The 24,112-nt window shown below is 31.3% G+C and overlaps 3 protein-coding genes across 9 annotated transcripts; 1 reads left to right on the top strand and 2 right to left on the bottom strand.

The window, feature by feature from the left end:
• Positions 1–2,786: 2,786 nt before the first annotated feature.
• LOC115717730 (protein TRANSPARENT TESTA 9-like) lies at positions 2,787–6,283 on the bottom strand. Of its 5 annotated transcripts, none has more exons than XR_009688245.1 (9): positions 5,876–6,283; positions 5,641–5,692; positions 5,466–5,542; positions 5,238–5,372; positions 4,845–5,100; positions 4,270–4,482; positions 3,833–4,071; positions 3,547–3,639; positions 2,787–3,286 (listed from the first exon to the last, which is right to left on the bottom strand). XR_009688245.1 is itself a non-coding variant. In XM_061116955.1 (5 exons), exons 1-4 carry the CDS (start codon positions 5,926–5,928, stop codon positions 5,252–5,254), a joined length of 303 nt encoding a protein of 100 aa, XP_060972938.1. In that variant the 5' UTR covers positions 5,929–6,281; the 3' UTR covers positions 4,490–5,100; positions 5,238–5,251. The 5 variants fall into 5 exon arrangements, 1 of the variants encoding a protein (XP_060972938.1); XR_009688246.1 differs by having other exon boundaries at positions 4,270–4,472; XR_009688247.1 differs by lacking the exon at positions 3,547–3,639.
• A 569-nt stretch (positions 6,284–6,852) lies between these two features.
• LOC133038732 (putative E3 ubiquitin-protein ligase XBAT31) lies at positions 6,853–8,226 on the bottom strand. 3 transcript variants are annotated; one of them, XM_061116953.1, is made up of 3 exons: positions 7,511–8,226; positions 7,296–7,367; positions 6,853–7,207 (listed from the first exon to the last, which is right to left on the bottom strand). In XM_061116953.1, exons 1-3 carry the CDS (start codon positions 7,556–7,558, stop codon positions 7,001–7,003), a joined length of 327 nt encoding a protein of 108 aa, XP_060972936.1. In that variant the 5' UTR covers positions 7,559–8,226; the 3' UTR covers positions 6,853–7,000. The 3 variants fall into 3 exon arrangements, with proteins under 3 accessions (XP_060972936.1, XP_060972935.1, XP_060972937.1); XM_061116952.1 differs by having other exon boundaries at positions 7,290–7,367; positions 7,511–8,222; XM_061116954.1 differs by having other exon boundaries at positions 7,290–7,367; positions 7,753–8,220.
• Positions 8,227–22,706: 14,480 nt separating this feature from the next.
• LOC133038734 (uncharacterized) lies at positions 22,707–23,686 on the top strand. The gene is made up of 2 exons (XM_061116957.1): positions 22,707–23,205; positions 23,408–23,686. The coding sequence occupies exons 1-2, from the start codon at positions 22,942–22,944 to the stop codon at positions 23,549–23,551; spliced, it is 408 nt and encodes a 135-aa protein (XP_060972940.1). The 5' UTR covers positions 22,707–22,941; the 3' UTR covers positions 23,552–23,686.
• The last annotated feature ends 426 nt before the right edge of the window (positions 23,687–24,112 follow it).

Raw genomic sequence — 24,112 nt, 5'->3', positions numbered from 1 at the left:
ATAGTAATACTTTTAATTTTATAATGCTTTCATTTTTTTAGAAATATTATACAATTTTTTTATTTTTTTTAAAAAAAATTAATAATAAAAAGATATTTTTCAATAACTGCAAAAAGTAGCCAGCATTATAACAGTTATTCTTTAATAAATATAAACACTTTGTTAATTCCATTTTTGGCATATTTAATTGACAAAAATATTTTATTATTTAATGTATATTTCGGCTGGCATATATTGATATGGTTTCCATATTTGTGTAAATCAAACTTGAAAGGAAAGTTGTCTAGCTTTCCTATTTTTGGAAAAAAAGGTAAAAATGGTAAGTTTGGTTACCCATTTCGTTTTTATCTAACCAGCTGTGTAATCTGATCTTGTGTTGAGTTTCCCATTTTCTTAGATCAGGTTTCTTGAAGAGAAAACCGGAGCTAGACTTTCCTTTTCTATAAAAGGAAAGTTGTAGTTACTGCCCACGATTACGTATGTACGAAACGGAAATTCTGGATCGATTGAAGAATTATTTTAGGGAAGTTTCTAGTGGGTTGAGGTCTTGTTCAGACCGAATGTAAGCTGTCTATGAGATGTATATTCATTATAAATACATCTTATAGCTGCTAGGTTTTGTATCTCTTTCATACACTTAGAATTGCTTTCATATCTTAAGGAAAGAGTGTCTTTGTTTAGTACCTCTCTTGGTACCTCTCTTGTATCTTTGAATTCCATTCATATCTTTAGAAAAGAGAGTCTTTGTTTTGTAGAGAAGAGTTGTTCTACTCTTACTCTGTTTATTTGTTGTTTGTATTGTCTTGAGTCTGTATTCAAGTCTACAACGAAGAAGAACATCAGTGCACCTTCGGGAGAAGGTATTTACAAGCTTTCGGGAGATTGCTTTTGAAGTCTTGCATCGGGAGGATACAAGCACACAACCTTCGGGAGATGGTTGTATAGGCTTTCGGGAGATAGCCTTTAAGCCTTGAATCGGGAGGATTCAAGCACTCTTCAAGGTGATCGAAGGGAGTTCGAGCACTTGGAGTTTTATCAAGATTCGGTTAGTAGGTGGAATACATCAAGCTTGCGGCATACAATAAGAGGGAGTCTATTTATGCATAAGTCAATTACTTTGTATTTTTGATACCGATCTAATGAATCTTATCTCTGGGCGTGGCCCCGTGGACTAGTAACAATCTGAAAGGATTGTTGAAACCACGTACAAAAATCTTGTGTGTTTTTACTTTTATGCACTGTTTGTTTTTACGGTTTCTGCGAAGTTACGAGTTGCATTCTCGTAACTACGGAAAAGCTCGTTTTCGATACTCGGTTTTATTATTCCGCATTTAATTAATCATTTAATTAAATAATCAAACTGGGAATATTAAAATACGGAATTTCACACTTTTTATATTTTATTCTTTATAAGAAAAATAATTATAGAAAGATATTTTCTTAGATATGTAAATTGGGTAAAAAATTAATAACAGAAAAAGATTTTTTTACATATGTGCAATAAATTTAAATTTTAAATAAAATATATTAAAAAAATAATTTATGTTATATAGACGCATTTAATATAAGAAAATAAAAGATATATAAGAAAGATATGTATAGGGAATTTAAGAGCAATGCTAAAGAGCACAAGTGGTACTTAGCACCTTTCTATGTATGTGTCAATATCGCTATTGGTCCAATTAAGTATCGGGTCTCATATAATTTAATATAATAGCTTTTAAGGACTATCGCTAGTCAATCGCAACACGACATGTCGAGAAGGTGCTAGGCACCACTGGTGTCTAATAGCAATGCTCAGAATTTAAATATAAATTGTAATATTTTAATAAACAATAACACTTTTTATTATATAGCTACATTTAAAATAAGACAATACCATAACTTAAATTAAATTTCTACATGCAGTATAAACTTAATTTTATTGAACACATTTTATTATTTTATTATACATCAGAGATTATTTTAATCTAATTTAATCTAATATTACATTATTTATAAGAGGAATATTAAAATATATTAGTAGTGTTGATCACCTATAATATACTATTTGTAAAATTAAGGATCGAATTTTATATAATTTAATATATTAATTTTTATAAAATATTGTGTAAATACTATTTTAGATTCTGTACTTTGCAAAAGTTACTAATTAGACCCTCTATTTTGTTGAATGATAAAATAAACCCTGTATTTTTCAGCATGGTATAAATACAACCTTGAATTGATTTTTTGTAAAATTAAAATTTTATAATAATCCGATCTAAAAGTATTATGATAAAATTGTTTATATTTTCTGTATTTGTTCGTGTTAAGAATTATCTTCAAGTTGGTTATATTAAAAAAAAAATTGTCAAAAATTAAACCCAAGTTCTTATTTTTACCATTTTAGAAAATACAGTATCCATTTTATCATCTAACAAAATAGAGAATTTAATTGATAATTTTTACAAAATACAAAATCTAAAATAATATTTACACTAAGATATTACTAACCAATCATAATAAGATGTTATCCCTAAATAGTACTAGAACCAGCAGTAGTGGCTTAGCAATACTCATAAGATAATTAACATTAATAAATGTTAACTAATACCAACCACGCGTAAAATATGTGTATGTATACGGTGTACACGTAAAGATTAGTTTTAGGTAAAGTTTAGTTATTTTTTTTTATTTCTTCTTATCTAGATTGTATGTAAAGGTATGATCATACGAATAATTTGTTTTATCAAATTAATATTTGTGCTATTATAATTGGTTGGTAAAATATAATTAGGTATATATAAATCATAATAAAATAATACTTATTATTTACTTTTAGAAAATTGGGTATATGAAATACTTGCATACACTACTCCATGTAAATCCATAAATAACAAGTCAAGAGAAAGAAAAACAAGCTCAGCAGCAAGAAAAGTCTCAACACTAAATAAAATAAAATTACTGTAAAAAAAAAAAAAAAAGGTAACTTCTTCCTAATCTTCCATTGGTTCAACTGCTTGAATGGTGAACTGATTGTACTTTGAAGTCATTGTTCGGTTTGCATCTACGTACAACTCAATTTTCCATTTTTTGGCTGATAATTGCTTCGTAGTTTTTTGGACAAACAACTTAAACAACGCATATATATATGGAAACTTAAACAGCGCGTATATATATTGGGATGCATTTCACTTTGGCAGAATTAACATTCATTGTGCAACAAGAACTCCAAACAAAATAATATATATGGAAAAAAATGTGCTCTGAAAACCATGGTGAGTTGTATCATCTTCTCATGCTCCTGCAATTTACATAATGAATTCCTATGATGAAAAACATAACATCCAACCCCCAAAAAATAATGATGTAAAAACATATTTTAAGTTCGCAATTTGTTCCAAACAAAAATATATGGAAGGCACTAATGTTTTGAAACCATCATGATAATTTATGGAACTTTTCGTAGTAAAAGAATGACATAATATTTGATTTGTTCTTTATTTATTGTTCCATTCACTTATATATAGAGCTTATAATATTCATAATCATGACATATCATACCTTGCTTAGGGTATATATGTCATGGATTAAACGATATAAATCTTTCAAAATCATCACTCAAAGCCTTCATGTCTGAAGCAAACCGAACTTATCCTGCAGATGATTAAGTAATAAAGCGTGTTCTTTATTTTATCACTCACTAACTCATAAAATAAACAATAAAATTCATAAATTCTCAAACTGTAAACAATAAAACTAAGCAACAACAAATAATAAATAGACTGAAAATCAAAGGCACTCACATTCTGAATCTAGGAATACAAAGTATATGAGAGACCACAAATACCTCAATAATTGGTCTATTTGGGAATGTGATTCAAGCTTTGGCGAGTCAAGAATGGAATGAACATTATGATTCCATCGAACTACTACCTTCCAACCCTTTCCGTTCCCAAATCGACCTGGTTTCAAAGCCTCTGCCTCAGCCACCACCATCTCCCTAGAAACCGAATCAATGTTTGCAAGCACACCACCGACCATGACGCCATCATCGAGACTCAGCAAGCAATTAACAGAAATCCTAATCTAAAAACCCCCTCATAAGCAATCAACCAGCAACACCATTAAGAAAAAGGCATGAACTTGTGAAGTTGAGGGAATAAATTATTACAAATGTAGAAATTAATTCAATACATGAGAATAAAAATGTCCAAAACTAAATCCCTACATAATAAATAAGATTAAAACATTCCTTCATATAGAAATGATAAGGATAACCCATACCAATCCAAATATAGTATACGCGCATCAAACCTCAAACTGAATGTAGCGTGATCAAGGTCCACTTGAAGGAGCTTCTTAGGAGGTCACCCAACCTGATACTGGTCCATTCAAGTCAAAACCATCTGCATTTTGGAGTTCTTTCTGTGGGATCCAATGCTTCACACCAAAAATTATGTAATTTTTGTTTTCAAAAATATTGGTTCCTGCCCAAAGCTATCAATCAAAAATTCGATCTATAAGAACACATAAGAAATCTAATGATTTCCATTCAGCTAAACACCCATGACAATAAAAAAAAAAAAAACAGAAGGTACATCCATATCAATTAAGGGAAAAACTCATATTACCAGTCCACGACCCCAAAATCCACATTTAAAGTTGTAACCAATTGAGAGTAAAAGTTAAAAGTAAACACTAATTGCTGTATACAAACAGCATTCCTCATAAAAAAAATTACAAGCTCTACATGTTAGTAATAGTTCATATTGACATTTGACAATAATCTATTGCATGAACATAAGGACTAAAAAATATAGATATCAAATAAATAAGAGAATATGGAAAATGGAAAGTACCTCGGTAGAATGGCTTAGCATATGCTGTTTCAAATAAGCAGCTTTCTTGAAAGTAAGACCACATTTTTCACAAGTGTTTTTTGATTCTTTTATCACAAATGAACAAAAAGAAGGCCCAAGTTTCCAAACAGAAATTATTTAAAAGAGCACACAAATAACCTTAGAAAGGATACATAATACTGGGCCAGATCCCCTCGATTGAATTGGTACTGATGTTCTATGATGTTGTTGATATAATCATTGCTAAAACAATAGTCTGCAAAACAAATTCAATGCAAACATTGAAGAAGTTACCAATAAATTTGCAATTTACCAAGACAAAATCAATTTTAAAAAAAAAAAAAATAAAGAAAACAAACTCATGCTCAGCGGATCAAGCAGTACATAACTTACAAATTGCATGCTCACTATCCATATTTTGAATCATTATGCTCGAATCTTTGAAGCAATGGTATTTCAATTCTCGAATCCCTACTAATTTTAAGTACACGAAGAAACTCAGCTAAAACTTGACATTCCATAAAATATCTGCATAAAAGCCACAATTTGATACCAACTCAACATACACAGACATACTTAAAAGCCAAAAAATAGATACAGACAAAAAGGAAAATTTCATACTCAAAAATCATCGGGTCTTGTTTGTCCCCATAGGTAACTATCTCCACTACAGACTGCAACAGATCTACCACTGATTCCTGTAGTAATAAATAAATAAATATATCATACAATAGGAAAAGAATTTAAAAGAGAAAAAAAAAAAAGAACAAATTCCTATAAAATTGAGCAGACATACCTTGTTGTGCTCATCCACAACTTTAATTTCCCGGAGTTCATTCACTACATATCTACAATTATTCCCCAAAATAAAAAGGACAAATTAGCTCAAACATTATACGACACAACACAAGCACAACAACTCTAACCTTCACCAAAGCCATAAATCACAATCAAACCGTAAAATCACTGAGTTAAAAACAAAAATGTACAATTGCAATGGTTGATTAAAGATATAATGGAGAAGAACTAACTTGAAGTTTTGGAGGGAAAATCGGTCGAGCGGGCGAAAGAAAGAGAGCCACATGGTGATCGAAGGAGAGGTGTGGAGGAAGAAGAAGACGATCTGGTCTTGTATTTAGACGATCTGGTTTTGGTGACGATCTGGTTTTGGACAAAAACAAAACCCAAAGAGAACGAATCTGCGAAAGAAGAGGAGGAACAAGGTGAATGGGTTTATGAGGAGGAGGCTGTGGCGGCCATTTCTGGGTCGCGAAAGAGAGGGATTGAGAAGGTTTAGCTTGTGTTTGTTGGGGTTTGGGGGTTTGTAGAGAGACAGAAGACTCTCTCGTGTAATGAAATGGAAGCCCTAATTTGAAGAATGCTATCCCCAAATCCAATTCAGGGATGAATCGTGTGGCTCGCACGTGCTAAACCTAGACCGAATATTGATTTAACAGAATATTGATTTAACAGAATATTGATTTTTTTGGGTTAAATTTAACAGAATATTCTTTTATTTGTAAAGAATATTCTGTTAAACCAAGAATTGCCGTTACATAGGCACTTTTAATATATAAAGATATATAGTCTTATAAGATGGATTGTTATTATTATGGTTAATATTGTTATTTGTTGGGGTAGCCTATAAATAGCAATGTGTTATACGTGGCAGTTGCCTACCCAAATTAAAACCCTAGCTACAAAAATTTGACTTTGGTTTTGAAAATGAAAATATCCATATAGAGTAATTTGCGGCATAAATACCTAAGTTTATCTTCCAGTTGCAATTTAATACCTAAGTTAAAATTTTGGCGGCATAAATACCTTCCGTTACACTTTGAGACATTCTGTAGGTACCTTGCTGTTATCTTGCACACTGGACACCAGATGGCATGACACGTCATTTAAAATAATGCCACGTCATTTAAAATAATGTCACTTCATCTTATTAAATAGCCACCTAATATTAACCATTAAAGTAAAAATTAAATTTGCTTTACAAAAAATATTTACATAAAAATTAATTTAATAAATTTATAATAAAATCTGAAATAAAACAATTAATACAAAAAATCAAAAACAATTAATAAGTAATTTTAGATAAAAAAAAAACAAATTCTGTACAAATAAAAACTAAAAACCCTAAATCTGTGGAACTAGAGTCGTGGAGAGAGACAATGGTGGCGGCTGGACGTTCTTCTCCGACCACGAGCAGCGTCGGGCGAGACCTTCTTCTCCAACCAAGAAATTGCGACAGGGCTGGAATGAGAAGAAGAAAGAAGGGCTTGGAGGCAATCTGAATGGCCATAATATGCAACATAATGCAAACAGGTTCTTCCGTTGAGAGAATCAAACATCAAAAGCTGATAAAGCATTCACAATATTAATCACATAGTTTAGAGAATAACTCAATAGAGAAGAGGAGAAGAAGATGAAGAAGTATACATATACGTTTGCTCCAACTTCAAGGAGTTTTTGCACACAAGAGATCTTGCCATGCATTGCAGCCAGCATAAGTGGACTCTGAACCACTCACAATCACAAACCATAAACCAATTAGAAATTTCGAAAGAACACAAAAAAAGAAGAAACATTTATAGGTAGAAGAGAATTTGGTGATTCAAAAAGAAGGAAAAAAAAAAGAGTGTGAGCCGAAAGTGACGAACCAATGAAAAACAAGGCAATAACATAATAGCATTAGCAACCAACACCATCTACACCCAACCACATCAAATTCAACTACAACGTTGGATTAGATAGATTTCAGAAATAATGAAACCTAAATCCAAAATCACCAAATTAAAAAACCAATAATCAGAAGAAACACAGACAACAACTACTACTTTTTCATTTCTTTTCTATTGTCTTCTCCACTGCTCTCTACTGCCTCGAACTAGGGCTAACTTACCCTCTTCTGATTCATCGCTTGCTTTTGTTTTTCTTGCCCGGATCCGAATCCGTATCTGTATCCGAATCCTTTTTATTTTTCTGGGAAGAAACAAAATCTCACACCCGTGATTTTCCTTTTTGACTTCTCCCAAAACCATACATACCCTGTCCCATCGTTCTCTTCCCTCTTCTTCTTCTTTTTCTACTCGGTCACTGCACCACCGTTCTCCGGTGAGGCCCTCAACCCTCTTCTTCTTCTTTTTCTACTCGGTCACTGCTCGTGGTCGGAGAAGAACGTCCAGCCGTCACCATTGTCTCTCTTTACGACTCTAGTTCCACAGATTTAGGGTTTTTAGTTTTTATTTGTACAGAATTTGTTTTTTTTTTTTTATCTAAAATTACTTATTAATTGTTTTTGATTTTGTATTAATTGTTTTATTTCAGATTTTATTATAAATTTATTAAATTAATTTTTATGTAAATATTTTTTGTAAAGCAAATTTAATTTTTACTTGATTAATATTAGGTGGCTATTTAATAAGATGAAGTGACATTATTTTAAATGACGTGGCATTATTTTAAATGACGTGTCATGCCATTTGGTGTCCAGTGTGCAAGATAACAGCAAGGTACCTACAGAATGTCTCAAAGTGTAACGGAAGGTATTTATGCCGCCAAAATTTTAACTTAGGTATTAAATTGCAACTGGAAGATAAACTTTGGTATTTATGCCGCAAATTACTCTATCCATATATAATATAAACACAATACATGCATCATATACATGTAACTACTTTCACTATCATCATTCATCACCCTCTTGTATTATTCCTCATTAATATTCTGGGTGTACACTGTACACTACAACTTATTATCACTACGTACGTAGTGTCCTTTCAATAGACTCCTTTTATTATTATTATTAGTTTATAATTAAATAATAATAATAATAAATCATAAACTAATAATAATAATAATAATAATAATAATATACTCATAAATAAATATAATTTTGTAGTTCCACACTTTAATAATAATAATAATATAATTTATTTTAGTTACGGGTTATTATATACTGATATCACTAATTTATGTGTCTATTAGTATTAATGCATTAAACAATTAATTGATTGACGCAAAAGTTAACTCTAACAATTGCTTCAATTGTTAGCTGATGTAAATAATAATTAATTTGTGTTAATTGCTTCTTCAACACTAAAACAAAAATGACGCTAATTAAAGACGAAATTTTTTAAAAAAATTGAATTTTAGAATCTGTTGAACGGATTTTTGTGTCAATTATATACCGGCATAAATTTTGCATCAATTCACAATCGACGCTAAATTACTTAAAAAAACAACAAATTTGGGCTTCTACCCATTTTAAAAAAAAAAAAAAACCTACCTATATATTATCTCTACGACTGTACTCTCAAAGCCTCCAAACTCCCTCTCTCTCTCTCTCTCTGATTTTTTTGCAGGTGGTTCGATATGCTTTTGGTGGTTCGATGGGTTGCTGTGACGGTAGTATTTATTGTTGTTGTTGGGTTTTTGTGGCAGTCCAATGGGGTGTGGTGGTGGCAGTGGTTCATATATTTTTTATTTTTAATTTATTTTTTTTATTCTTTTGCTTCGATTCATAACTAAAGCAAAAAACTAATAATTTGAGTCGATGAGTTACTATTTGTTTTGATTATGAACTAAAGCAAAAAATAAAATTATTTGTGTCTACAACTATAGCGTCTGTTACACCAACCAACGCAAATTAATTCTCTATATGTCACTTAAAAATCGAAATAAAATACATTTTCTATAATAGTGTATGTACACTATCATATACAAATAATACTAAGATGATAACCTTACTTTTCTCTTATCTATAATATTAATATTATACTATATGTTATAATTAATATCTTTTATAATATAATAATAGTAGTAATATTATAAGTATATAATTAGTAGAAGAATTTTACTAAACTCGATAAAGTAATTTTTCTTCTTGCAGTTCTCCGACAATATTGCCAAAAATTTATTGGATCAAAAATGGTACAATTTTTTAAAGATTGTGAAGCACGAGATTGAAAGCGCACAAATTTTTTATTATAGTGTAGAGATTGTGAAGCACGACGTCGACCCCATAAAATTTGTGTGAAATCGAAGAAAATATTTTAAAAAAAAAAATTCTAAATTATTAAAATTCTAACATAGTTTCAAAAATTGTTGTGTTAGACAACAACCTCAGCCAGCAAACAAACATTAATCAGTACACCAGAAATGAATTAATGAATTGCAGAAAAATATAATAACAGAATTTAAAGAACACAATCAAGATTATAGAGGTTCGAACTTCCTTCACAAAGTGAAGAGCCTAGTCCTCTTTGAACTCCCTTAGGATTAGTCTTTATTATGAATCAAATGGCAAGAATACACTATGTTTAGTTGTACAAATTACAGAACACAGAAATGATGAGATATTCCCTTTGTCTTAGCTTTAATCCTGAAGCTTGAACTCCTTGAAACCACCTGAAGCTTTAACTTGCTTCCCTTGGTTTCTAACCCTTTAGTTTTTCAATGCTCCATAAGTTTCCCTCTCTAAGAACAAGTAATCTTCCTCACCATACATAATTCTCTCTCTCTATCTATCTTATCTGCTACATTACTAAAATAGAAAAGAACAGAACTATATATAGGCAGCACCACATCAAGTTTTGCCATTACAAGAATAACTGAAAAAATCTAACTAAACTAACACATGCTGATGTGTCAAGTCCTCACTTGCCATGTCATCATTCCTTTTACTTAATTGGTTTTATTAAGGACTGAAATAAACAACAAATTCCACCTCAGTACTTAATAAAACCAATTAAGTAAAAGGAATGATGACATGGCAAGTGAGGACTTGACACATCAGCATGTGTTAGTTTAGTTAGATTTTTTTAGTTATTCTTGTAATGGCAAAACCTGATGTGGTGCTGCCTATATATAGTTCTGTTCTTTTCTATTTTAGTAATGTAGCAGATAAGATAGATAGAGAGAGAGAGAGAATTATGTATGGTGAGGAAGATTACTTGTTCTTAGAGAGGGAAACTTATGGAGCATTGAAGAACTAAAGGGTTAGAAACCAAGGGAAGCAAGTTAAAGCTTCAGGTGGTTTCAAGGAGTTCAAGCTTCAGGATTAAAGCTAAGACAAAGGGAATATCTCATCATTTCTGTGTTCTGTAATTTGTACAACTAAACATAGTGTAATCTTTCCATTTGATTCATAATAAAGACTAATCCTAAGGGAGTTCAAAGAGGACTAGGCTCTTCACTTTGTGAAGGAAGTTCGAACCTCTATAATCTTGATTGTGTTCTTTAAATTCTGTTATTATATTTTTCTGCAATTCATTAATTCATTTCTAGTGTATTGATTAATGTTTGTTTGCTGGCTGAGGTTGTTGTCTAACACAACAAAAATGGTGAGATTTTTGGTAACAAAATAAAAAGTTTAACAGTTAAAATGACAAGTAACAAATATTTTTAATGGTATTTTGAAAATTATTTAAGATTTCAGAATTCACATAAGTGTAAATAAAAATATTTATGATTATATTAATTCTCATATTAAATTAGAAATCAATCTAATTATTTTCTAAGGAAATCAATCTAATTATTTTCTAAGGAAATCAATTTTCTTTAACTTTAAAATTATAACTTCTAAGCATTAAATGTAAAATAATTTAATGTAAATACATACGTTATGTTCATATTTCAAGCAACAATATAGTCACGACACATGTACAAAAATGAGAGACTCGAAACTCTTCCTTTTCGGGTGAGTTGGAAATGAGAAATACAAAGTTATGATATTGACTTCTCTGACTTCATAGATCTTTATTATTGTAAAAAACTAGACAGACGGTTGAAACGACATCAGACTCGGATAAGCAGAATCCAGCGCACCAGGCCATTTGTCAACCTAGGCATTGGGTGCTTACTCTTGAGCTCCCAAGATCTCATATTTGATACTTTCAAGACTTCTGAACTTGAGTATGAGGTCTCCTACCCTATTTTTGACCATTCTGGATTGATTGGTCGAATCAGATTCGACATTTGAGCAATTGAAGGCAGTGTCCCAGGTTGGCACTAGGCCCCATTTCCAAGGGCTCAAGTTTGTGATTTTTTCCTTGAGTTTTCTTGAATTTTCTTTACTTTTGATGATGAAAAAAATTCCCAGAACACTTTTTGGTGAACTTGATCAACCTGGGCATTGAGTCTCAATTTTGGCCCTCCAAAAATTTCGTTTCGTCCCCGAAAATAGTTAAATCTTAATATTTTCTATTTTGGAGAAAATGCTCGAAAGAAATCTTGGAAAATGCCATCGAAAATGACCCAAGTTTACAAATTGTCAACCTGGGCACAGGGCTAGCCCAAGTGTCAACATGGGTGCTAGGCCCTATTTTTGGCACACAAGAAGTGTTGTTTCTTCTCCAGAATGACCTATTTCCCCATTTTTTGATGAAGACGAAGAAGATGAAAAATTCAGATCTCTGATTTGATGCTTAAAAGGTGCCTAGATTGACAGATTATCAAGCTAGGCGTTGGGTGCTCGGGCCCCGGATGCTCAAAAATGAACTTGCTTCGATTTTGATTCTGATGCCTTCAATATGTCTGTGGTATGTCTAGTTGATGTCCTAAGACAAGTTTTGACCCATTTTCACTAAGATGGTCCCGAAAAATGAAACCCTAGTTGAGGTTGCAACTTGGGCCCTAGGTGAAACCCTAGCTGCCCAGGATGGCTTCCGAGTTATAGGTTCGTGTAATTTCAGCTCCCACGGCTTGGATTACGTTGCTCTATTTCTTCATGGTACAGAATATTAAAATATAGTGAATTGAATTCAGGTTATTAAAGTCTAAACTTCGGCCATTTCGGAGTTCCCAAAGTCAACCAGGGCGCATGGCTAGGGACCCTCCCAGGTTGACCTACTATGACTCGATACTACTCAACTCTGAGATGTCATCTTTATTTCCATGTGTCAAACATTGATGTCCACATCATCAAGGCTACTCTTGGTGTAAACATTTTCCCTTCAAGTCAACTATACACTTGTGTGAGGTTGACTTAATGACGTGAACTAAGACCGTTTCTCTCAAAATAACTAAGTAGGCATCAATTTTGATAACCTTGGACAATTATTTCTATTCTTCAAGCATTCCCACTGAGAGTAGGGTTTTGAACCCCATTCCCTATTGAATAGGGAAATTCAAAATTTTATGTTGATGACTCCTTGAGTGATCATGCTGACATTAGAACGTCAACATTTACTCTAATATTTGGCTATTGTCTTAGCATTGACTCTTCTTGTCACACTATCTGTTTATATGAATATAGATTTAGTCTTTTGTCTTCTCTTAAGTTGTAGTCTTGAAGTTATTTAGCATTCCCTCACTTGTGTTTCAACGAAGGTATTCTTATTCATCTCCTCAATTTGATAGTAGAGGAGGTCTTTGTCAACTCCTTAGCTTTACAACATCGGAGGCTTTCATCATATCCTCATCTTTTCATTGGAGGAGGTCTTCACCATCCCCTCAACTTTACAATGGAGGAGGCCTTCAACATCCCCTCAGCTTTGTAGCAGAGGAAGCCCTCAACATCCCCTCATCTTTGCAGCGGAGGAGGTCTTCTTGATGACTGTTAACGATGTATTGAAGTAGTCGATGGTCGTTCTTTATTCAATTGAGGAAGTGACCAACTCCTGAATTAATATCCCTAAAATGGGGGTGATGTCTTCCCCGTCTCGGGTACACCTTAGAGTGATTGTAGGTGCAGTCTCCATTTTGTCCTTAGTCTTTAACCCTAGAGGTCTTCATCGTACCTTTTGTTGTATTCACAATAGAAGAGGCCTTCTTCTTCCCCTTGGCTATCTTGACAGCGAAGGAGGTCTTCCACTTCCCCTTGGCTTTTATCACAGCAAAGGAGTTTTTCCTCATCCCCTCAGCTGTTAGCACAGTCGAGGAGGTCTTCTTGGTGAATGCCAACGATATATTGTAACATTCGTATTCAACTATTTGGTTACCAAGGAGATGGTCGATACCAGCTTCTGTCGAGAACTTGTCAAATAATTGGTAGATAAGTGGGATAGCTCGGAGGTCGCTAGGTATTGACCTTCCAAGAAGACTTAGTGTCGATCACTATGAAGGTAGTCATAGTGATGTTTGCCATGGGGCAGTTCCGACTGTGAGTGGTAATCTAATTTTACCACAGGGAGCTATGTTGGCTCGCCTGAAACTATACATGAACTGCTTGCATGAGGAGAGAGAGAGAGACACACTACGATTTCAAGTAGTAACTAGTTATAATTAGTTACTAAATACTGAGATTTGTTTATTGGGATTTTTGTTATATAAATCATGGATGCGTGAGGAGAGAGACACGCTGCCATTTCAAGTAGGATTCAATGCATTTATAGAGTTTACCTTAAAGAATTTTAGAAATCCTGAACGTATTCATTGTCCATGTGTAGATTATTATAATAAATCTAAAGGAAATATTACGATGATTAAGGATCATGTGTATTTAAGAGGTTTCAATAGAAGTTATACTACTTGGTATTGGCATGACGAACATTTAGATGATGATCCATATCCATTAGGGAAGCGAGAGTAGATGATATTGAGGGTAATAAAGTCGATGATCATCCACTGGACTTGCTTGATGAAGCACAAGAGGAATTTCTTAATGATCCTAAAAAATTCGATAATTTTCTAAGTGATGCAAATAAATACTACTACAAAAATGGCCTTCTTCTTCAATTTTTAAGTGACATATAATGAACTTACGTCGGTTTGTGTAACTAACGCTATAACTGTAAACACAAATAATCTTATTTTTTGCTTCACGTAGTAATAGACGCTAAAAGATTTTTGCTTCAGTTCACAACTGAAGAAAAAAGTAAAGCACTGACGTAAATTGGTTTTTTGCTTCAGTTATTAACTGATGCAAAAGAATAAAAAAAATAAAAATAAAAAAAAAAACATAAACCTTCAGACCACCACAACCCTTCAGACTGCCACAACAACCTAACAACAACAACAACATCAATAAATACTGCCACCACAACAACCCATTGTACTACCAAAAGCACATCGAACCACCACCATCCCACTAGAACACCCCCACTGGTTGCAAAAAATAAAATTGTGAGAGAGAGAGAGAGAGAACTGGAACGAGAAAGAGAGAGACCAGAGGTGGAGCTGGGCGCGCGAGATGGGGAACAAGAAAAAAATAATGAATCTCACCTTTGAAAACTCCATTTTCTCAAGAGAGAGAGATAGAGAGAGGGCGAGGGCGAGGGCGATGGAGATGGTCCTGTGCTCCATGGTGTTTGGCGATGAGCTCCAATGCCACTAGCCAAAAAATGAGAAAGAGAGAGTTAGAGTTTGAGAGGTTCATGCTTCAAATTGGGTTGAGAAGAAGGGAAGAAGATGAAGGTGATGATGGGTGGAGAGAGGGAATTAGGTTAGAGAGAGAGATAAAAGAGGGGCGACTGAGAAGAAAATTAAGGTTAGAAGTTAGTTTTATATTTTAGGGTTAAATCTTTTTAAAATGGGCTAAAGCCCATAACTAATTCTTTTTTTAATGCTTTTTTTCCTCGGTTGTGCACTGACGCTAATAGTGTATATAATAGCTTTTTGCGTCAGTTGTGTACTGACGCTAATAGAGTATATATATTTTTTTATATTTCATCTTTTGCTTTGATTTTTATTTTAGCATCAGATAGATAACTGATTCTAATTAATAATTATTTGCGTCAGTAGATAACTGGAGTAAAAAATTGTGGGTTGACTTTTGAATCAATCAACAAATTTGACCAGACACGTTGACTTACGTAAAACCTTTTTGTAGTAGTGAAACCCCTGTTCAATTGTGATAAAAAAACTAAGATTACCAACAATGGTAAAGTTTTACAACATCAAAACAGAAAATAGAGTGAGCGATAAATGTTTTACTCAATTTTTCCTTTTAAAGATATCTTTCTATTTGACAATTGCTTCCTGAAATGTACATATAAAGTGAAAAAGACTTTTTTTTTTTGAAAAAACGTGATATGGATTACATTAAAACATTCTCGAGAAGACTTCAACAATTGAAGTGAAAAAGACTCTAAATTCCACAAGAATGAAGTATGAAAAGATCCATGCATGTCCGAACGATTGCATTTTATATTATAAGGAATATGTATACATGGACAATTGCTCGACTTGTGGTTTATCCTGCTATAAAATAAACAAGACTAAGGAGAATGAGAAACTTATTCCCCAAAAAGTGATGTGGTATATACCTTTGATTTCACGACTTAAACGATTATATCGTAGTGTAGAACATTCTAAAAATTTAATTTGGCACAAGACCAAGAGAGTGAAAGATGAAAAACTCTGTCACCCTGCATATTCCCAAGATTGGAAAAAAGTAAACTACATAAATCCTGAATTCAAATTTGAACCAAGACATATTCGTCTTGGTTTGTCTGCGGATAGAGTAAATCCACATAGATCTCTAAGTAGTCGTCCTAGTTCATGGCATGTCTTTCTTGTTATGTACAATCTTCCTTCCTGGTTAGTGATGAAAAAGGAAATTTAATAGGAAAATTATAGTAAATGGCCCAAAATCATAGGACTATGTTAGTAAATGTTCTCATTTCAAAATTTGTAGTAAAATGATCCTTTTAAATTATTTATTATTTATATTGTCTTTTGTCACATAAAAAATTAATAATTTTTTTTTTGAATTAGAAGCAAATTACTTAAAAATTATGGTATATCTATATTAATTTTGTTACAATCTTTTTTATTTGAAAGTTATGTCAATTTTTTTTAATTTTTTATGAGTTGTTGTGGGTTGTGGGTTGTTGGTATATAAATTTTATTGTACAATATATTTCTATTTTGTTGTATAGTATATTATTATTCTTAGATGATATTTATTTTTTATTTTACTATGTATAATAGTAGTATATAATTTTATTAGCATAATATAAATATTTTAATGTATGTATATAATTTTATTGGCATGCTACATATAATTAATTATTATTTTTATATATTTTATGTAACGTCCCCGCTTCAAGCCTCCATTGGGTTCTTATACCCACGGAATAAATGACTCTTATACATAGGGGTGAAAATCGGTCGGTTATGGTCGGTTTTTAAAATTTTATAACCGACCGGTCGGTTACGGTTTTTATTTTACGAAAACCGTAACCGACCGTTTAGAAATTATAACCGTATAAAACCGACCGTACGGTTTTTGGCGGTTTTCGGTTTGGCGGTTTTGGGCGGTTTTGGGCAGTTTTGACGGTTTTTTGGTTAAACTATTTTTTTATTTCAAGAACCGAAACCGACCGCCGTGTCAAAAAAACCGAAACCGAAACCGACCGCCAAATTCGGTGATGACGTGGAACCGAAAATTCGGTTACGGTCTGGTCGGTTTGATGGTCAGTTTCGGTTTTTCGGTTTTTATGAACACCCCTACTTATACACGAGTACGCCACTCTGGCTGCTTCTTGGATTGATGACTGACCCTACAGACCAACACAAGTGTTTCCAGCGTGCTTTGTCCTCACTCACACGCATCGTGGGAAAACTTCCCAGGAGGTCACCCATCCTTGAAATTGCTCCAGGTCAAGCACGCTTAACTATGGAGTTCTTTCGAGATGGGCTACCGAAAAACAAGATGCACCTTGTTGATCTAGGTAGTACCAATCAATCCATTTAAGCTCTCTTCAACTATGTAGTCCCATACCTACACAGTCTCAGAATTATCCCACTTGACCTTCCCCAGGCGGTGTGGGATTACACAACTTACCCGGTGTTTCTCCTTACGGATCACGGGACTACTGACTGTCACATTTTAATTGTGTAATATATTATTTATTTTAAATAATATTTAAATAGTTTCTATTTTATTATACAATGGTGGTATATAATTTTGTTATCATGGTATATATATTTTAATTGTAGTATATAAAAAGATTTATATATACCAAAAAAAAGAACAAAACGGAATTAAATTAGATTTAAAAAATTGCATAACAAAATAATATTTCTTTTAACGTAGGCCTATAATAGTATAAATTAAAAACTATATAAATATACATAAATAATAGGACCAATCTTATAAGATATATATATATATACTAGTTAGATATTACGTGCGAGGCACGTATACTTAATTTTATGTTAGGTGTTTTCTACTTTATTTACAAACAATACAATAAATAATTAAAAAAAAACATATTATTAATTATTATTTGAAATTATTTTTAAGTATATTAAATAGTGGTATTGTAAATTGTGTGTCAGTATATTTTATAAGTAAAACATAATTGTATCTATAGATTTATGATATGTACATTGTTATTAATAATAAAAAGTACGTTAATCTTAATATATACATACATACTCATATAGTAGTTATCCTTGACGTAAAACTTTTGTATTTTTTTTAGGAAGCATGGGTTAAAAGTATTCTTATAAAATTAATTATTATTTTTTCAATTAGGGCTATTTGCCAAACCCTATAACATTTGAGGAGAGATGAACAATAATATCTGTGTAGGTACCACTCAATCTCAGACCTTGTGGGAACATACCATAAGTCAGATCGTTTCGACTTACCCCTTTAGATTACAAAATTTATAATATTAGAATAAACATAACTTGAGCAGTCAGAATGTACTTTGTAAGATTTAAAAGTGGAGGTTCATCAGGATATTTTTCTGTATGCAAAAAAATCAAATCTAGCTGAACTGCAACAGAATATTTTAAAACGACAAGGTTAAAGAAAGTGTAATAATTCAACGATTAAAAGTAAGTGAAAAGTTTAATTTTCTAAGTAATAACCTGGAAAAGATTCAAAATCTGCAAACACTTACCAAACTCATTCAATTCCAAACAATTACCAAATATAATAAACAGATAGTACACAGAAACATATAAATAATTACCTGATTCAAATGAGTGTGATTAACAATAAAAAAATCGTAATATATTTATTGAGAATTAAAAAAACAAATTCTCAATATCTCAATGATCATCAAAAGTCAATTAAAAAAACAAATTAAATATATATATTATTGAGATTAGACCCTCAATCGTCAAGAACTGAACAATAACAGAGTAAATTCACTTGATAGATCCAATTGAAAAAGAAATCCTAGAAAACGTAATTGAAGGAGAAAAGAGTGAGAATTGTGATGTGGGTCTTGAAGGAACAATACCTAACAAATGATAACAAATTTAGAGAAGAATGATAGAGAAAAATAGTTAACGATGATTCGATTACAAAATTTGTGCATTTGTGCAATTATAAGTTAGGCCTTGTTGTTGTGGGTCTTTGACTTGTGATTAGTATCAAATATACTAATTAACAGTGTTAATTTTAAACTGTTAAATAGAAAATTCACAACAAATCTGTTAAACACAACAAATATCAGTTCAAATATTAATATGATTTGTTTTATTTTTATTTTATTGTATATAAATAATATTTTATTAAATATAAATATAAAGTCACCCACAAATTTCTCATAAACCAAGAATTTAGTTATATAGACACACTTTATATAAAGTAGATATATATAAAAAGCTAGTAAATATAAAATGAAAATAAAGATACCCTAAAATAGATCTCCAAAAATAATTAAATTATTTGACTTTAGCACAATATTATTATTATTTTTTTTTTTGAATATATAGAGCACAATATTATTAATACAATATATATATAAATAATCATAATAATAAATTTGACTTTATCAACAATAAAAATTGAATTAAATTATAATAAAACTAAAAATGCCTACTATCAATGCTCAAAAACAATAAAACATGCTTCAAATGTGAAAAATGATATAACTATGAAAATTTATTTATTAAATGAGTATTTATATGAATATAATTACCAAAAATATCTAGTACGATACACCAATTACTCAAGTTATATCTCTCCTAAATTCACACCGGAAGTGCGTGGATTCACTGTTCTATTCGCCGCCACCAACTCCGGCTAGAACTGAATTCGTAAGAACTCTACCCAAAATGATAATGACCACGACAAACAAAACAATATTCCATGAATTTGGCCACCATATCTATATTCTCTAAGTTTTCTTCATAAACTTGGATACCTCAATAAAATTATCAAATTGTTTTCGAAAATATAGATCCACATACGAAATATAAATTAGACATATACTTTAATGGAAAAGAAAAGAACTAAGAGTGTGTTTAGAAGTAACTTTGTAATTACTAGGTAGGGTAATTATTAAGGTGGTAATTACACAGTTTAGTAATTACACTATATATATTTTAAAATGCAATGTGTATTTGGATATGAGATGATAATTACATATGAATTTCTAATATCTTGTTTGACAAAATAGTCTGTAATAACATGAGAAAATAATATTTTTTAGTGTAGCTAATGTTTAATATGGAAAGTTTTTAGTAATTACACAGTGTAATACATTCAATTCTCATGGGAGGCTAGAATTGGAGAGTGTAATTGGAATCCCTTAATTACTTGTAATTATACAATTATAGTGTAATTACATGGTCAGACAAACATGCCAAATTATGTAATTAACTCTAATTACACACAAATCCAATTACAATATTGTGACTTTCCAAACGCACCCTAAAGAAAATGTATACCATATACCGATAACACCACATTGGAAATAGAATAGAGTTTATCAAAACTAATGATAAGACACCTGCGTTGCAAATCGGGATCGTAACACCTACCGGAGTGTCGATGCTACCTCCACCTCTGCCTTTGTCCACCTACCAGAGATGGAGAGAGAAAAAGAGAGAGAACTTTCATGTTCGTGCAAAAGTATTTTTTCTAAAAAAAAAATATGTAGTAAATATATATTTATTATAATTTTTATTAGCTACTTTATTATGACTATTTTTTTAATTTTTTTAAAAAAAGAACATTTACTAACTTAGTTTTTAAATTTAGAGTCATTTTACATCTCAGCCTAATTTAATATACTTTCTTTACTGATATCAGACCCGTAAAAACTTGGACATAATATCGATGTATATTTGGAACCATTGATTGACGATTTAATAGAATTATATGAGAATGATATTCAGGCCTATGATGATCTTAAAAAAGAATTTTTTAATCTGAAAACAGTGTTATTATGGACTGATAGCGATATTCTAGCTTACAGTACAAAATGTTACGAAAGTTGTCCAATTTGTTGCACTAATACATGGGCTTGTCGCTTGAAAAATGAACATAAGATGTGTGATATAGGACATAGACGGTTGCCTACAGATCATCCTGATAGATAGAAGAAGAGTCATTCGATAGTATTGAAGAGGGAGATATGGCTCATTTGCCACTGTCAGGGGAATAAATTTATTTTTTAAGAAGTAGAACTAGTAGATTTTAAGTATGGAAAGACGCAAAAAAATAAGAAAATAAAAAGTTGTATACACTATGACGTCGATTATGTTTGACCCTACAGCGTCGCCTGAATCATCATATATCGGTAACAAAAACTGACGTTGAAAGGCTTTAAAAACAGCCTTTAAAGCTCAAATTTATAGTAGTGATTATAAAATAATAATAAATTAATTGCTTCTTGTTTTTTAAATGGATTAATTACTTGTTTAATAAATAAATGAATTATAATCTAAAATGACATATCACCCTGAAAAATATTCTTCAAAAAATTTGGAGCATTAATTAATTGGATTAGATGTTTAGGTTGGAAAAAGAAAAATGTGTTGATATGTATATACATACGTAATAGCTACTATATAGGGTACCCAACAAGTTATAATATGCATTGGATAATGATGTAGGACTACATAGCTAAGCTAGGTCTACCCATTCATAACAAAAACATTGTTTCTTTATCTTTGATAATATCGTAACAATTAAATCCATGTAAAAAGTGTTGTGTCGTAACACATGAACTATAGTAATTAACAAAATCGTTGGAAATAAAAAAAATGGCTTTATTTATTTTTTTTAATTGATTAATAGAAATTAAAGTGTGAGCTTGTTTAAATTTAAAAAATATTATGTATATATTTATTTATTTATTTATAACAGATGAGTATGAAAAGAGTAGTGTTACACGTTATTAATAGTGTCTAATAAGGGTTTTTTTACGGTTAAATTCTCTCAGCTATCAGTCCGCTTATAAGCTTAAATTTTACCGGTAAAATCCTTCAAACTATTGAATTGCTAGTAAAGTTAAAGTGTCATCTATTTTTCAGAGTTAATAATCAATATAGACTGTTTATGTATACACTTTTGTACATTTATATTGGTACACTGAATATTATTATTTAAAAAAAATATAAAATTAATTCAAAATTTATAATATATTTTTATTTTTAAAAATATTTTATTTTTTTATTTTTGTAGTTTCATTTGATTTTAAAATGAATTTTGAAAATAATTTTTTAATAATAATATTAGGTGTATCAATATAAACGTGTATAAAATTGTACACATAAGTAGTCTATAGTGACAGTTAATTAGATGATACCTTTAATTTGAAATCAGTTCAATAATTTAGAAGATTTTACCACTAAAATTTAAACTTAAAAAATTAAATACAAATAAAACAATAATTGAAAAAATTTAGCGACTAAAAACTCGTCTAATTAACACCATATGTTATATGTTTAGTCCGGAGCAGTAAGAACCAAATAGGAATTTACACCCACTACTGATTTTTCCCATTTTATTACATTTATATTGTGCCACGCTGGAAACAACATTTATACTTTTTTTTTTTTTTTTGGCAGTTTACTGCCTTTTAAACTTTAGCCGTGTAAGGGATTTTCATTGCCACTTGTCACGATAGGGTTTTGCCACGTTTTTTTTTTTTAAAAAAAAAAATTAATTGTTTGATTTGACGGTTATGTGTTCTGATCAAAAAGTATTGTATTTATGTATTTTTCTTTTATTTTTTTTTTATTATTTTCGAATCTAAATTTTGTAATTGGTAATCTCTCTCACCTCAACTGTTCATCTTCTTCCCCATTTTCAGTTTGCTTAGACGGTTGTAATAGTGGGTAGTTTTTTCATTTTAAAAAATTTCAAATCCCATCCCACTATCTTAAACTTCCCTCTCATTTTCCCTCCCATTTTTATTATTTTTGTCTATAAATACCTTCATAGTTCTTCATAATGGCCGTTACTCGTTCATCACCATCTCCGGCCAAAGTTACAAAACCCACAAAACAATCGCAGAAAACCAGGCCCAAATCAAAAATGGGTAAAAAAAATCTGAAAGAGAACCCTCCTAGCCCCACTTCCCCTTCTGTTAAAAGAAAAACCATTGCTGGACCTTCGAAGAACACTCGAGGAAAAAGACCTCGAACTGTTGTTGAAAATTCAGACTCAGATTTTGAGTTGGATTCTGAATTTCTTAAGTCGCCTGTTTCTGTTAAGGTATTTTACTATTTATCTGTTGTTGTTTTTGAGGTTTTTTGTTTTTTTGTTAAATTCGATTTTTGAAGTTCATATATCTGGGTATTTGTTTGTTTTTGTTTATGTATTTGTAATTGTTTTATATATCTTGTTTGATTTATTTATGTGTTTTTGTTAATTTTTTATTTGTTGTTTTGTTGGTGTTGTTTTTTTTTTATTTTAGGGCAAGGGTAAATCCCCTGTGAAGGTGTTGCCATCATCAGGTGTTTCTGAAGAAATTCCTGTTAATAGGATTGTTGAGGTTTGTCATGTTATGCATTCTGTTCTATGTTTTTTTGTTGTTTTTTTGTTGTTGTTATTTTCGTAGTGTTTTATGGTGTTTTATCAGTGTTTTTATTGTTCTGTTTTTTAGGATTGGGAATGCAAGTACACTCGATCTCAATTTTATCATTCTAGAGTAGTAACATCTGGTTATTACTCTGTACTTGGTGACATTAAGAGAATTTTAGCGAAAGCCAATTGGAAATTTTTTCAAAATCTTTGTGTTTGGTTATTTTCTTCGAATTCCCGAGTACATAATTCATTACTAATTGTTTGCATTGTTTCTTTGTTGAGGAGGTTCGAGCAGCCTAATGGGTTGGAGTTTTGGGTTTGTGTCCAAGGGAAATACCTTAGGTTTAGTATCGAAGAGTTTGCGTTGGTCACGGGGTTAGATTGTCATGTTGATTCTGATTTTTATCAGTTTAAGCAAGATGATAATGAATTGGTCAAATCTTGTTTTAAGGGGTACAAAAAAATTACCAAGGGTGCTATTCAGACTGCTTTTATTACTGGCAATCTTAAGGATAACGACGATCTTGCAGTCAAGTTGGCTGTATTGTATTTTGTGCAGTGTTATTTGTTAGGTGGTCCCCCGGGTAAAGTTGTT

Source organism: Cannabis sativa, chromosome 6, assembly GCF_029168945.1.
Source record: "Cannabis sativa cultivar Pink pepper isolate KNU-18-1 chromosome 6, ASM2916894v1, whole genome shotgun sequence".
Taxonomy (NCBI): Eukaryota; Viridiplantae; Streptophyta; class Magnoliopsida; order Rosales; family Cannabaceae; genus Cannabis; species Cannabis sativa.
The sequence above is the reverse complement of the archived record's forward strand: the minus strand, read 5'-3'. Positions and strand labels throughout refer to the sequence as shown.

What these genes read in the sequence shown, in the direction of transcription:
- LOC133038734 (XM_061116957.1), top strand. Translation starts at nt 22,942, where the DNA reads ATGGCCGTTACTCGTTCATCACCATCTCCGGCCAAAGTTACAAAACCC. An exon ending in AGTCGCCTGTTTCTGTTAAG is followed by an intron (nt 23,206 to 23,407) that starts GTATTTTACTAT and finishes TTTTTATTTTAG; the next exon opens with GGCAAGGGTAAATCCCCTGT.
- LOC133038732 (XM_061116952.1), bottom strand. Translation starts at nt 7,558, where the DNA reads ATGGTGTTGGTTGCTAATGCTATTATGTTATTGCCTTGTTTTTCATTG. An exon ending in TATTGCCTTGTTTTTCATTG is followed by an intron (nt 7,368 to 7,510) that starts GTTCGTCACTTT and finishes TGAGTGGTTCAG; the next exon opens with AGTCCACTTATGCTGGCTGC. An exon ending in AAGTTGGAGCAAACGTATAT is followed by an intron (nt 7,208 to 7,289) that starts GTATACTTCTTC and finishes ATGCTTTATCAG; the next exon opens with CTTTTGATGTTTGATTCTCT.
- LOC115717730 (XM_061116955.1), bottom strand. Translation starts at nt 5,928, where the DNA reads ATGTGGCTCTCTTTCTTTCGCCCGCTCGACCGATTTTCCCTCCAAAAC. An exon ending in TTGTGGATGAGCACAACAAG is followed by an intron (nt 5,543 to 5,640) that starts GTATGTCTGCTC and finishes TTATTACTACAG; the next exon opens with GAATCAGTGGTAGATCTGTT. An exon ending in CAAGACCCGATGATTTTTGA is followed by an intron (nt 5,373 to 5,465) that starts GTATGAAATTTT and finishes GCTTTTATGCAG; the next exon opens with ATATTTTATGGAATGTCAAG.